Source organism: Ustilago hordei, assembly GCF_900519145.1.
Source record: "Ustilago hordei strain Uho2 genome assembly, contig: UHO2_contig_02, whole genome shotgun sequence".
Lineage (NCBI taxonomy): Eukaryota > Fungi > Basidiomycota > Ustilaginomycetes > Ustilaginales > Ustilaginaceae > Ustilago > Ustilago hordei.
The window spans coordinates 2,187,553-2,202,296 of record NW_024545252.1 but is presented as its reverse complement, the minus strand read 5'-3'; the positions used below and the strand labels follow the sequence as shown (position 1 = coordinate 2,202,296).

At 54.9% G+C, this 14,744-nt stretch overlaps 5 protein-coding genes across 5 annotated transcripts; 2 read left to right on the top strand and 3 right to left on the bottom strand.

Annotated features, from left to right (window-relative positions):
• Positions 1–51: 51 nt before the first annotated feature.
• On the bottom strand, positions 52–2,580 carry UHO2_01484 (putative anthranilate synthase component II; the record flags this gene model as incomplete). The annotated part of the gene is made up of 1 exon (XM_041553951.1): positions 52–2,580. The coding sequence occupies one exon, from the start codon at positions 2,578–2,580 to the stop codon at positions 52–54; it is 2,529 nt and encodes an 842-aa protein (XP_041409885.1).
• A 970-nt stretch (positions 2,581–3,550) lies between these two features.
• On the bottom strand, positions 3,551–4,753 carry UHO2_01483 (putative cytochrome c peroxidase precursor; the record flags this gene model as incomplete). Its single annotated transcript, XM_041553950.1, has 1 exon — positions 3,551–4,753. One exon carries the CDS (start codon positions 4,751–4,753, stop codon positions 3,551–3,553), a length of 1,203 nt encoding a protein of 400 aa, XP_041409884.1.
• A 1,448-nt stretch (positions 4,754–6,201) lies between these two features.
• UHO2_01482 (uncharacterized protein) lies at positions 6,202–9,759 on the top strand (the record flags this gene model as incomplete). Its single annotated transcript, XM_041553949.1, has 1 exon — positions 6,202–9,759. One exon carries the CDS (start codon positions 6,202–6,204, stop codon positions 9,757–9,759), a length of 3,558 nt encoding a protein of 1,185 aa, XP_041409883.1.
• Positions 9,760–10,876: 1,117 nt separating this feature from the next.
• UHO2_01481 (uncharacterized protein) lies at positions 10,877–12,523 on the top strand (the record flags this gene model as incomplete). Its single annotated transcript, XM_041553948.1, has 1 exon — positions 10,877–12,523. The coding sequence occupies one exon, from the start codon at positions 10,877–10,879 to the stop codon at positions 12,521–12,523; it is 1,647 nt and encodes a 548-aa protein (XP_041409882.1).
• A 465-nt stretch (positions 12,524–12,988) lies between these two features.
• On the bottom strand, positions 12,989–14,704 carry UHO2_01480 (putative CPC2 protein, guanine nucleotide-binding protein beta subunit-like; the record flags this gene model as incomplete). The annotated part of the gene is made up of 3 exons (XM_041553947.1): positions 12,989–13,405; positions 13,841–14,363; positions 14,652–14,704. The coding sequence occupies 3 exons, from the start codon at positions 14,702–14,704 to the stop codon at positions 12,989–12,991; spliced, it is 993 nt and encodes a 330-aa protein (XP_041409881.1).
• Positions 14,705–14,744: the final 40 nt, after the last annotated feature.

The window sequence follows — 14,744 nt, the reverse complement described above, 5'->3', positions numbered from 1 at the left end:
AAAACATGAAGGCTGAACATCTGAAGCAGATCGAGTGAGGGCAGGTCAGGTTTAGGCAGACGCAGCCTTAGCAGCGGCAACGAAGGCCTTGATCTTGGCTAAATCCTTCTTCCCATCTGTCTCGACACCAGAGCTAGTATCCACACCCAAGGGCTGAGCGATCTTGATCGCCTCAGCCACATTCGCAGCGGTCAAACCACCAGCAAGCAATACAGGCATAGATCTCAGGTCCGACCCACCCACAACAGCTGGCAAAGGGTCGGCGTTTCTAATTTGCTGAGCAATCGACCAGTCGAAAGACTGGCCTGACCCTCCGTCTCCACCTGAGGCAGTACCGGCAGTGTCTAGTGCTGCGAGATGGTGGTATCCTGGTCTGTTCACCTCCCTGAGAAGGTCTTTACCGATCGTGGCATCTAGACCGACGGAGAAAACTCGAATGACAAGACGTCCAGGGAGGAACTTGGCCCATTCTGTAGCCTCGCTTCGACCGTGGAGTTGGACTACATCAAGATCGAGCTGTTGAGCAGTAGCTGCGACTTCAGCGAGAGGTTGATCGCGGAAGACACCGACGATGAGAGGTCGACGACCGACGCGCGATCTGACTTTCTTGGCTGTAAGTGAGAACCAGTCCTCGGGTGTGACGCCTTCTTCGATTGACCCGGCAATGGCGTTGACATCAAGAGAGGAGGCATCGGCAGATGTGGAGCCGGGGAGCGAGCGAACAGCTTTGATAATCTCAGCTGCCTGGTTGAGGGGCACAGTGCGCTTTGTGCCAGGAGCAAGGATCATACCTAGCATGTCCGCACCAGCTTCGGCAGCAGCAACCGCAGCCGAAACAGTAGACAGACCGCAGATCTTGACCAGCGAGCCATGTCCAACAACAGAACCAGCGACAGTCTCAGCAGCCGAAACAGTCGAAGGCAAACCGAGCAAGTCGTGGATGAAAGCACGCTTGTCCTTAGCACGCATCAATGCTTCACCGACCAGAACGGCACCAACACCTTCCTTGAGGTACTTGGCAACATCGCTGCGGCCGCTGATACCACTGAGAGCGCACAAGATGACACCGCCCTTGTTAGCCGCATCGGCAAGGCGCGATGTCGTCTCCATGTCGACGTTAAAGTCGTGCAGGTTGCGGTTGTTGACACCGACGACCTTGGCACCGAGACGGATGGCACGGGTCATCTCTTCAGGGTTGTTGACCTCGACAAGGGGCTCCATGCCGAGACTGAGACTGTAGTCGTACAGCTCTTTGAGGTGCTCGTCGGTAAGCATGGCGACGATGAGCAAAACTGTATCGGCACCGGCCAATCTCGCCTCGGCAATCTGGTAGGTGTCGACGATAAAGTCCTTCCTCAAGATGGCAGGGCGGTCGGGGAGGTGGTCAACTGCACGTCGGGCGAGGGAAAGATCGTGAATGGTGCCCTTGAACCATTTGGGCTCGGTGAGGACGCTGATGACGCTGGCACCACCGCGAGCGTATGCGAGGGCCTGAGCACCAGCATGTGCGTTAGGGTCGATGTCGCCCTTGCTGGGACTGGCACGCTTCATCTCGGCCATCACACCGGGCAGACCGCGAGAAGCGTTGCGCTGAAGCCTTTCGGGGAAGTTGATAAGTGGTGGCGCAAGATGAAGCGAGAGAGAGATGTCGAGGTCGCGCTGCGAGAAGCCAGGAACAGCCTTTGTGGCAGCGATGTCCTTGAGTCGCTGCACGTGGATCCTTTCGAGGATAGTGCCGACACTGCCTGTTGCAGCAGCGGCTTGTCCATTAGTGCCAGCAGGAGCAGCAGCGGCAGGGGCGGGAGCACCGTTTGCAGCATCATCAGTGGCAGCCATGGCAAGGACAGGCTCGGTGGTGCTCTCAGCACGCTCGATGGCAGCAGCATCCACCTTGGCCTGAGGGTTGGCATCCCAAGTGCCTCCAGTCCAGCTGAGAAAGTTGACCATCATCTCGCGGCCACCAACGCTCAGAATGCTCTCGGGATGGTACTGCACGGCTTCAACAGTGTAGCGGGTGTGTCGGATACCCATGACCACACCGCTGGCAGTCTTGGAAGTGACAACAAGCTCCTTTGGCAAGCTTGGAAGCTGGGCAGCAAGACTATGATACCTTGTTCCGATGACGCCATGGGCGGGGAGGCCAGCATAGATACCTTTGCCGTCGTGAGCGATCTCGGAAGTCTTGCCATGGACGATCTCGCCAGCAAAGTCGACAAGACCGGTGTAGGCAGAGTAGATGGACTGTAGACCCATGCAGACACCAAGGATGGGAATCTTGCCGGCGAAGTGCTTGATGACTGGAATGCTAATGCCTGAATCGTGGAGAGGGTGGCCAGGCCCAGGGCTGATGACTATGTTGGCGGGGTTGAGGGCTTCGATTTCTTCGAGTGTGACTTTGTCGTTACGGTAAACGACAAGGTCAGCACCAGCCTCAGCTAGGAACTGAACCACATTGTACGAGAAGCTGTCGTAGTTGTCGATGAGCACCGTCTTGCCACGAGCAGCGCGAGAGCCTGTGCCGATGGACTGAGGTTGCACGTTGGAGGCGACCGATACAAGGCCTTCCGAAGGGACTGACATTTTGGGTTCTGCTGTGTAGGATGGCAGGTAAGATTGGGAGAATGAGCGTCGAATTCGAAGGCGGTAACGTCCGTTCCAAACTGGCTTGCTTTTATGCAATTCGGACTTCAGCGTTGATCGGAGCACTTCGAGCGAGGCTGTGGCGCAAGGCAGGAGAAGACGGGGCGGCCAGCGTGATGAAAGAGTGTGGGGCTGGGCCTTGCGAGAGAAAGGGTGGGATCAGAGGTGGTTCGCTGTTGCATGGTTGTTGCAGAAGGCGTGGGACGAAATAGGTCTTTTAACTTTGGTGTCTACGCAATTCTGAAAGTGGACCGACGGTCTGTGCTGTTGCTGTGCGGTGTTCTTAAGATTCTCAGGAATCCCGTCTGGACTCAATCGCACGAAACGAAACTAAAACTAAACCGACTATAATAACACGCTAAAAACTCGGTAGATTGCAGGCAAAGACCCGTGAGGTCCTCAAAGAAAAAAAAGGAAAAAAAAAAATGCTTAAAAAAAATGCTTAAAAAAAAAATGCAAGAACGGAGCTGCAACGACAAGCTTGCGTGACTCGCGGACCCCATTCTTCTCTCTTAATTGTAATCACAGTGTGGGACACTCTTCAACCCACCCGCACAGGGCAGCGTTGACCCGGTCTGGAAGGCTGGCTTATCACATAGGAGACCCCGCTGGTTCAAGCTCATGCCTTCTCACGCCTACAACGAGTAACGTCGGCTGTGCTGTGCTACAATCGATGCGTTGCCTTCGTCAGGAGATATCTGTCATCGGATACGAAGGCCGACTAGTAGCGTTCTGCCTACAATCTATGACCGCCGATTAGATGTCAACCGACGTCGGGCGCTCTCACTCTTCTACCAATGTGCATTGCATCGAAACTGAGACCACAGACAAGGTTGAATCTGTTGAACGAACTGATTAGTTCCAAACTGTATAACAATTTATTGAGTCGTTGGTCGCAAGCATGATCAATCTACTGCTTAGCGTTCTCCTGCTCCGCGGTGGTGAGGAACTCGAAGGGCCTGCCACCGTCAAGCTTGGTCTCGAAAGCCTTGAAGTTCTCGGCAGGGACACCAAGCTCGAGCAGCTTGGCGTAAGCAGATCGGAACTCGTTGAAAAACTCGTCCTCGCTCTTGGCGTAACGCTGAACGTGCTTCTTGAACGAAGGGTCCTGAACAAGAGCCATGTCGGTCATGAGCATCATCAAGCTCTTGGTCGACTTGTCCTCGAACTGGGGAGGGCCGTTCCACTTGCGCATGTTCCACTTCTCGTTCAGGAGTAGGTTGTAGTACTCGTTGGTGAAAGAAGTAGGGGCGAAAGTCCAAGGGCCCTCGAAACCGGAGCGGTCAGTGTGGCATCGGCCAAGAGCGTGAGCACCGGAAAGAGCAACGATCTCCTGGTCGTTGAAGCCCATCTTGTAGAAGATGTATCGGATGTGATCCTGCCCCTTGTCACCGTCGGGAAGCCGGCCATCAGGGGTGCACTTATCAGCAGTGGCATCCTTGCGGCCAGGGCGCCAGGGGATCTTGGGGCCACCAAGCTCCTGAACGGCGGCAACACCACCGAGTGTCCAGAGATCAGAGTAGGTGATCCAAGGGAACTTCTTGTGGATCTTCTCCATAAAGTCACGGGCAACGTGGAGACCAGCGTTGGCTCCGTGGTCAGACTCGGGAGCGAATCGCATGGTGGCACCGTTGGAGCCACCAGTGTTGCTGTTCTTGTCATAGGTACCCGAAGCGTGCCATGCGAGACGGACAAGGATGGGACCGTACGAGCCGTCATCGTATTCGGGGTTCGACTCGAGCTCTTCCGCGATGGCATTGTAGACAGCTTGGTAGTCTTCTTTGGAGTGAGCGACAGCAGGGGCGCCCTGCGCACTCTTGGAACCGTTGAGCTTGTTGGCACCGTCAGCACCTACGCCGAGGGTGGACTTCTTGTCATCCTGACCGAGAGCAAGGAAAGCACCACCGGCAACAGCGGCGATGGCGACCGAAGTGAGGAGGACCTTGCTGGTGGACGAGCTAGATGAGGGCTGGGGAGGAGGTTGAGAGCCAGGAGCAGGGCTGCTGTAGTGACGCACGCTCGAACGGACGGAGGGGCGAGCGACGCTGTTGAAGTTGCGAGTCGAAGCTCGCAGGGGCTGAGCGATCCTGAGACCAGTGCGAAGGGAAGCCATCATGACGATTATGACAAAAAAGAAAAAAAAGATATGATGGTAAGGAGGGTAGATAAGAAAGTGTCCATACCGAATGAAATGAGCGGCCAACGCGGACCTTGGAAGAAGTGCGAGGAATCAATAGAACGACTCAGCTGTTTCGTTCCGGCTCTGAGCGTCGAGTTCCGAATGGATCAACCGAACTTGCTAAGCGAACGCAGAGAGACTTCAACGATCCACGATCAAGTCCCGTCCGCCATGCGAAGGCAATGCGCCACTGCGGCTGCTCTGCCCCAAACAGTTCGCCGTCTCCAGCCGCGCTTGCTTTGCACCACTACTTCGAAGGTGTTCGCTTGCATGTTCTCTCTTTCCTTCTCGAAAGCAAATCAGAATCGGTGTATGTCGGTTTGGCAGAAAGCGTAAACGAACCTAGGCATCATGCATCTTCACGTGGGTTCTGTACGAACACATCTTTCTCATACACAGCTTGCTCAGAAGGTCTACAGTGATGATCAGATCATAGACGGCTGCGTCTGATATACGAGGCATCAGAAAGCTTTCTAATCTCTGTCGTACGTACTCGACTGAGAAGACAGAGGACAAGCACATTCCCACCAGATGATTGCGTTCCGTGTCGGAAGTCAAGGATTTGTAATCCGAGCTTTTCGCCGATCCTTCCTTCCACCGTGAAAATCTGGCAAAGCTTTGCGCACGGTCGGTCGCCGAACGCTGCAAGTCGTTCGCCGTGAGTTCCACTTTTGATCCAATAGCAGCCGCACGTTCTTGGCGGCTAATCGAGGTGCTGTCGATACTTGTCCATGTAGTAAGTGTAGAGATCATGCGATGTGTCCCAACCTATGTTACACAGGGAGGTACGCAGGAACCTTCCGTGAGGCTATCGTCATTTGCACGATAAAACATGTTATGCCATCAGAGCTGACAATTGACAAGGAATTTGATCACCCGATTGCAGAGATCTCGCACGAAATGAGGATCGGACTTGAATCTGCTGAGCTGGAAGACAGGAGCTGAAATTGCGGAGCCAAGTTTCCTTTTGTTGAACAGCCAGCGCACGGGCGGAAACCTCATTTCCCTTCGAATGTCTCGGGGCGTGTGTGTTTGTGTGTGTGTGAGAGAGAGAGTGACACGTTAGACGCTTTCCTCTGACTTGCGTGTTGTACATCAATCATCCCCAGCCTTCTCCCCTCCATCTCCAACTGCATCAACTACAGAAGCTACCGTAGATCCAGCAACATCTTCCACCAGCCGGCTCTAGAGGGAAGGAAGGCAGCGCAAGCGGAAGAGTTGGCACGAAGGACGCGCTCGGATCGCACCAACCAAGCTAGGGTCTTTGCTCGGTGTCACACGAAACGGCTTCACCACGTCCATACCTGTCCTGAATACTTCGCAACGACTGTAAGCCATTGATTTTCCCTCTCACGCCGAACCAGACCCCCAATTTGAGCACGATGAACCCGCAGCAACCAGGCGCTTTCCAGGGCCAGCAGGTTCCTCCACGCCCAGGACCTCCACCGGGCGCTCAACAGCAGGGCGCCTTTCCAACACAGCAACAGCAGCAGCCGTACCCGCAGCAACGTCCTATACAACCACCTCAGCCGCAACAGTTGCAGCAAGGTGTGCGTCCGCCGCCCAACTCGGCCATGCAGCTTCGACCTCAGCCTGGTATGCCATTCGCCAGGCCAGCGCAACTACCCTCAGCCAACATGGCTGGTGCGCGACCTCCAGCTAGTCGTCCTTTCCCGCAGCAGCCAGGCGCACCCGGCGGTATCCCACCACAGGCAGCTGGGCTACAATCCAATCCCGCCATGCAGGGCAGGCTCAGTCCTCGTCCTGCTGGTCAGCCAGGCGCTATGGCAGGCGTAGAATCGCAGATGGCTGGCCTTGACCTTCAAGCGCGCCAACCCAGTCCAGCTCCAGCACAAGCTCTCTCGCCCGAGGCCGGCCCAGCTAAGACCAAGCGTAGCGCCCGCGCTTATCACACAGACGCTCAGGCCGGTCCCGCCACCGGCTGGAACGATGCGCCCAGCCAGCCAAATCCACCACCTGCTCCCTGGCAGCAGGCAGCTGCTGCTAGAGTAGCGCAGCAAGGTCACCAATTCAACGACGCAAATGATGATTCTGCGCTCGACCAGATGCCCGGACAGCGCAATGTCGTCTCACCTGCACAAGCTGCGCACAACCGTGCCATGATGGCTCAAGGCGGAGCTCGTCCCAATCTACCAGCCAACCAACAGAGCAGCGTTCCAGGCATGCAAGCCGCACTTGGAGGTGCTTCCGGTGGTATCGCTCAGCCTCCTCACCAGGCTGGGCAGCGTTTCGCAGGTCCTCGCAGCAAGATTGACCCAGATCAGATCCCTAGCCCCGTCGAGATGCAGGACGCCGATCAAGAGTTCTTTGACAAGGAATGGTTCGCTACGTGTGGACGGGGTGGAATGCCACTCAGCACCACCAGCTTCGCTGCCGTCGATCAGGGCAATTGCTCTCCCAAACATCTCCGACTCACCACCTACAGCATACCTGCCACCGACGAGCTCGCTACCACAGCGCAGCTACCGCTGGCGGTGCTGCTTCAGCCTTTTGCACAGCTGCGTCCCGACGAGTCCCCGATTCCTGTCGCCACTTTCGGTGAGAGCGGCCCACCGCGTTGCAAGCGCTGTCGAGGCTACATCAACGCATGGTGTATTTTTGTCGAAGGCGGTCAGGAATGGACTTGCAATCTTTGTGGCACTGCAACCGAGGTGGCTCCTGATTACTTTTGCAACCTCGACATGAGCGGTCGACGTGTCGACTTTGACCAACGTCCCGAGCTATCGCGCGGCTCAATCGACTTTGCTGTCCCTAAAGAGTACTGGGCCATTCAGTCGACGCCTCCCGTATCTGTGCTCCTCCCCGTGGCACCAGCTAGCACTCGGACAGAAACCGCCAAGCTCGATCCCAAGACCGAAGCCAACAAAGACTACGAAGGCACCACCCTTGGTCTCAGCGGTCAGGGCGCACAAGCAGCAAAGCAAGCTACCAAGGCGGCTAGCGAGGCGCTCAACGGATTGCAGCTCGGCAAGGGTCGCACCACTGTACGTGCGCCTCGCCCATTGACCTATTTCTTCGCCATCGACGTCAGCTACAGCGCTGTTCGCTCTGGTGCTCTTGCCTGCTCCGTTGAGGCGATCCGCGAGACACTTTACGGTCCCAAGACAAGCTCTACAAATGAAGGCACCAACGGCGCACCAGACGCCGAGTTCAGCACCGGCCCAGGATTCGGTCTCTTGGAGGGCGCCAAGGTCGCCATCCTCACCTTTGACCGTGCTCTTCACTTCTACAACTTGTCAGCGGAGCTCGATCAGGCACAGATGCTCGTAGTTGGCGACATCGACGAGCCATTCGTGCCCATCAGCGACGGTCTTTTGGCGGATGCATGGGAGTCACGCCATCTCATTGAAGGCCTACTCGACAATCTTCCCACCATGTTCGGCGAGAGCATGGTCGGTGATGCAGCGCTCGGTGCAGCGGTCCGCGGCGCACAAGCAGCGCTTTCGACTATCGGTGGTCAGGTCAACATCTTCTTATCCACCATTCCAACAGTCGGACCTGGTGCACTCAAGCACCGCGAGGACACCAAGCTCTACGGCACTGACAAGGAACGCAACCTTTTTGTTCCCCAAGATGGCTTCTACCGCGGTGCAGCTGAGGAGTGTGTAGACGCAGGTATCGGTATCAACATCTTCTTCTTCCCTTCGCAGTACATTGATGTTGCGACCATCGGTGTCTTGTCCGGCTTCACGGGCGGTGAGGTGTTCTTCCACCCTCGCTTCGATCCCGTGCGCGATGGTGTCAAGCTGCAGAGCGAAGTACGACGCACCGTGCTGCGAGAGACGGCATACAACGTCACGATGCGACTGCGATGCTCCAACGGTCTGCGTGTCGCCGACCACTTTGGCAACTTCTTCCAGCGTAATGCTACCGATATCGAGGTGGGCACCATGGATGCAGACAAGTGTATCGCAGCTTTGGTCAAGCACGAAGGCAAGTTGGACGAGAAGCACGAGGCTCACTTCCAGTGTGCCGTATTGTATACTACGGCCGAGGGCGAGCGTCGTGTGCGATGCCACAACATCGCAGTACCCGTTACATCACTGCTCGGCAATGTCTTCCGCTACGCTGACATGGACAGCACCGTTGCATACTACAGCAAGGAGGTTGTGTCTCTGGCGCATGCCAAGCCACTCAAGGAGGTGCGCCACTATCTCACGGACAAGTGCGTCAAGATCCTCCTTGCTTACCGTCGAAACTGTGCGTCATCGACCAGCCCTGGTCAGCTCATCTTGCCAGAGAGCTTCAAGCTGTTCCCTCTGTATGCCTTGGCGATCAACAAGACCAAGAGCATCAAGGGCGGCAATGTCACTTCGGATGTGCGTGCGTTCTACATGCGCTTCTTCCGCGCACAAGGTGTCTCGGCCGTCATGTCGATGCTGTACCCACGCATGATCGCTCTCCACACCATGTCGGATGCCGACGGTTCACCGATCAAAATCGAGCAACCCGACGGCACCACTGTCGATGGCACACGAATCAAGACGCCCGCATTAATGCGACCATCGTACTTGCGCATGGAAGGGCATGGTGCCTACCTGCTCGAGAATGGCGAGATGTGCATCCTGTGGCTCGGTGCCAACGTCAACCCTCGCCTGCTTGAGGATCTGTACGGCGTCAGCACCCTGGAGGAGATTGATGCTCGCATGACTCGTCTGCCCAAGTTACCAACCAAGCTCTCGAAGCAAGTTCGTGCCATCATCCAGTCATTCGCACAGCAGAGGAACAAGCCCGAGCTTCCGGTTCTCATCGCTCGTCAGAACCGCGATGGCACCGAGGTCGAGCTCGCCAACAGCTTGGTGGAGGATCAGAACAATGATGCCATGAGCTACGTCGATTACCTCTGCCATGTTCACAGGATCATCAGCTCTGATATGACTTCGGGTAAGGAGGATTCTTCTTCGTGGTTCTCGTCGTAGACGGGAGGCGAAGAAAGCCGATCAACAATCAAAAGCACGTTGTCGCTGAAGACAGCTTAGACAGTAACATCGCAGTGATGACATGGTATCCAATACAATCCAATGCAATCCAATGCAAAACGAATCACACGAGTAACGGTACATCAGTGCAGCTGAGCAATGAATTTGTATCCATCCGAGTGAACAGAGGATTCTGTTGAAGTATGCGCGTCAAATAGCGTTGATCACAAGTATCGATTGCGATGGAGAGCATATCTAAGTACATGATAATAGCCAATGTATGTATATATTCCAGTGTGATACAGGGATGTGTTGCCCAGTGGATGATGCTGAAACATGACGGGGTAACTGTGTCGGGTATTAGTTAACAGGTATGCCCCTGTCTCGATAGTCGTTCCGGGTAACTTGATGCAGAACCAAGTGAGTGAAGTTGGCGTCAATGTGAAATCGGATTAGGGGTCACATGCTTTTACTGATTCTCATGACTTCAGTCGCACCTAACGACAATTAAGGCCGAAGCTCTTGAGGAATACACAAGCGAGGAGCGGTAAAGCGGATAGCAATTATTACTATTAGGAGACGACTAAGTACAAAGCAATGCCAGGTATATATGTCTCTGCTGATGGTTAGTGTGTGTGCATGTGAATGAAGCGACACGTATGACTGCGTGCTGTCGCAATAGGGACGAAGGGGTGTTGATGTGGATGATAAGTAGCGTTGGTGGGTGATGTTGGGTGATGATGAGTGACGGCGGTGAGCGAGGTTGGCGGACATGTTAGAGCGATAAAAGGAGGTCATGTGATTTCACTGAAGCTGTTGCCGAAGTGTGAGTTGTCTCTGGAAAGTCCGAACCAACACTTTACCGCACGCGTCGCGTTTATTGAAGAAGAGCCTTGAGCAGCTGAACTGTGCTTTCTTTGAATTTTGCGGAATTGTGCTTGTGTACCTGGTCTGTGTGTGCTTTTTGCGACATTCGGACTTTGCAGAGCTGTGACTATGCCTACCGCTTTACGGTCCGGTCAGCTTGTTCGAAGGTGTTCTTAGCAATCTCTTCTCCGTCAGCATCTACCGCATCTCTTCTACCCACATCATCATCTGAAAAGAGAAGCTGCCCAACATGGCCATGCCGAGAGTCTTCCTCGCCCGCCACGGCGAGACCGAATGGTCCATCTCTGGCCAACATACTGGACGATCCGATATCTCCCTCACACCTCATGGCGAGGAAGTGATGCGTCAATTGGCACCTAGCATCGTCGGTGTCGGCAATGGCAAGCTCATTGACCCTACCAAGCTCAACCACATCTTTGTCAGCCCAAGGAAGCGATCCCAGCACACACTCGAGATCATGCTCGAACACATTCCCGCCAACCAACGACAGGGTATTCCGCCAGTGGAGGTGCTGCAAGAGTGCCGCGAGTGGGACTATGGTGCCTACGAGGGACTCAAGACGGAGGAGATTCGAGCCAAGCACCCTGGCTGGGACATTTGGACCGGAGGTACCCCAGATCACCCTGAACGACCGGACGAGCTTCCAGGAGAGTCGGCACAGCACATGAGTGACCGAGTCGATTCGGTCATTGCCAAGATTCGCGATCTTCAGTCGTGCCACGTTGACAAGCGCAAGCAAGGGCATGATGTGGGAGCTAAGACGTGCGATGTCCTGTTGGTCTGCCACGGTCACTTCAATAGGGTCTTTGTTGCTCGATGGCTGGGCTTGCCGCTGACCAATGGTCGCCTGTTCGAAATGGATGCTGGAGGAATGGTTGTGCTCGGCTATGCTCATCACAACTTTGCTGAGCCTACTGTTGCTGGCATCTTCTCTTCGAAGACAGGGCCTAAGGGTGATGCGGTGGGCTCGGCAAAGCACGAGGAGTCGCAATACCTCGAGCTCGTGTCTCGTGTCATTTCGACAGGCGAGTCGAGACCCGATCGCACAGGTACTGGCACTCTCGCTCTCTTTGCACCTCAGCCTTGCCTCCGTTTCGACCTTACCAACGGCGATCTGCCTCTGCTCACCACAAAGCGTGTCTTCTTGCGAGGCGTACTGGAGGAGCTCCTCTGGTTTGTGGCTGGCAAGACCGACTCCAAGCTTCTTACTGACAAGGGCGTGCACATCTGGGACGGTAACGGATCACGAGAGTTCCTCGACTCGCGTGACTTGCAACACCGGCGAGAAGGTGATTTGGGTCCAGTCTACGGCTTCCAATGGCGACACTTTGGCGCAGAATACAAGGACTGCGACACCGACTACACCGGTCAAGGCGTTGACCAATTGCGTGAAGTCATTGACAAGATCAAGAACAACCCCACCGATCGCAGGATCTTGCTCAGTGCATGGAACCCCAAAGATCTTGCTCTCATGGCTCTCCCTCCTTGCCACATGTTCTGCCAGTTCTTCGTCTCCAACCTCGACGCTTACGCAAAGGGTCGGGGCAAGAAGCAGCTCTCTTGTCAAATGTACCAACGTTCCTGCGATCTCGGGTTGGGAGTCCCCTTCAACATTGCCAGCTACGCTTTGCTCACTTATATGATCGCTAAAGTCACCGATTGCGAGCCCAAGGAACTCGTGCTTTCGATGGGAGACGCTCACGTCTACAAAGATCACGTAGAGCCACTCAAGATCCAGCTCGAGCGTGAACCATTGCCCTTCCCCAAGCTCAACATAAAGCGCGATATCACCGATATCGATGACTTCAAGTACGAGGACTTTGAGGTCGTTGGATACAAGTGTCACTCGAAGATCGACATGAAGATGAGCGTGTAAGAGGCCGCCGCTCGTTGAATTTGCCGAATTTACAACTCAGTATGCAACGTAATAGATACAGATGCTTAACACATCCATCATCACCATGACTGATCAAGATCTCAGTTTCTTTCAAATGTCACGGCAATCGCAAAACGCAACGCACACAAAGGACAGTGTAATAACCGCCTATGAAAAGTGAAAGAGGAACTAAGAGGGAGCAACCCTTTTGTTTTATGTGTGTGTGATGTTGTTTAGGGAGTGGCGTGAGTGAGCGCCGACTGATCTCCGCACGACTAGGAGAAGACCAGTCAGCCATTGGATCGGGAGGACAACATCGCCTCCGAAGCCAAGGCTATCAATTTTTACACGGCATTAATGTGCGAGGAGCATGCATGGGGCGGAACTGATGGGAACGATGACGCTGCATCGATATAGGAAGGGAATGGGAAAGTCGTCCGGAAACACTGAGTGGAGCGACACCGTTTAGAGAACGGTGAAGACACGGACGATGTTGTCGGCGTAACCGGCGAAGAGGGTCTGACCGTCGGCGGACCAGGCGAGCGAGAGGCACTCGGGGTCGGCAGAGTTCTTGCCAACTCCGGAGAACTCGGGCTTGAGCTCGTCAACGATGCTCTTGGACTCAAGGTCGAAGATCTTGATGCAAGAGGCAGTGGCAGCGCAGAGCCAGTATCGGTTGGGGGAGAAGACGAGAGCGTTGACAGTGTCACCAGCCTCGAGCGAGTAGAGGTGCTTGCCGTCAGATAGCTCCCAGAGCATGGTGACACCGTCCTTGCCACCGGAGGCGCAGAGCGAACCATCGGGGGAGACGGTAACGGTGTTGATGTAGCCAGTGTGGCCGTAGTGGTTGGTCTTCAACGTGCAATTGCTGAGATCCCATACCTGTGATGAATGCAACGGAAAGAAGGACGGGAAGAGAGAGGGTTAGCAGTTGCGGGTTGATGGTGCGATGTACCAATCGAGCAGATCAGAGTGGACAGGAGTGACCTCCCTGCTTCAACTTCCTAACCAACACTGAATATGCTTCCTCCTGACTTCCGTCCTTCCGTCCTTTCATGGACCCAACGCGGCGCAGACCCTTGCGAAAAGGGTTGAATGCTCAGTGATCTTGGTGACTTTGAGATATTCTCATCGAGCTATGCTCTCTATAGTAGCAAATATTTGAAAAAGCACTCTTCATCGCAAACCACCGCGTGGCCGCTGCAATCCTTCCATCCAAACGAGCAGACATCTTGTTGCTGCTTTCCTTGTTCCTGGTCTCCGAATTCTGCTTCCTCTGATCTTCTGATTGTGGTTGTGTTGATGCGTTGAACTTACCTTGACGACCTTGTCCCAACCAGCGGAGACAATGACGGGGTTTTGGGGGTTGGGGCTGAAGCGAACACAGCTGACCCACTCGGAGTGACCGTCGTCGGTGATGTTGAACTTGCACTCGCCGAGAGTGTTCCAGAGCTTGATGGTGCGGTCACGCGAACCGGAGACGATCTGACGGTTGTCGGCGGAGAAGGAGACGGAGAGAACATCGGCGGTGTGGCCGACGAAGCGGCGGGTGGTGGTACCGGTGTTCAAGTCCCAAAGACGGAGGGTCTTGTCCCACGAGGCGGAGAGAGCAAATTGACAGTCGGAGGAGATGACAATGTCGGAGACGAAGTGGTTGTGGCCGTGGAGGATTCGCTTGGGGTAGCCGTAGTTGGAGTCATCACGGCTGAGCTGCCAGACGATGATGGTGCGGTCACGCGAAGCGGTAAGGAGAAGGTCGGGGTTCTCCTGGGCGGTGGCGATGGCGGTGATCCAGCCCTTGTGGCCGGCGAGGGAGCCCTTGTAGACGAGAGACTCAGACCTAGAGAATGGGAAGATGCAAAGCGAATGTCAGGAATGGCTGCTCTGCATGTCTAGGATTGTTCTGCTGAACGTATGTCGTCGGCTGAAGCGGCGTGCTTTCAGATGGATCAAGTTCATACAAGGTTCGTGTGTGTCTCTGCCAGCACTCCAAACAAGAGTCCTATCAATACTCCTGCAAGCCATACACTGCCACCTTCCATCTGCAGATGGTAATAGCAACGACCTTGGTGATTTCAGGATCAAGCCGGAATCACACCGCGATAGATTGCAACGTTGCCTGCCTGACGTCTGCTGCCAGCCGATCAGCACAGTAGCACCTCGGAACTCTATCACCCACATCGTGGAACATCGAGTCCGCTTCTTTCTGCCAGCCGTCATT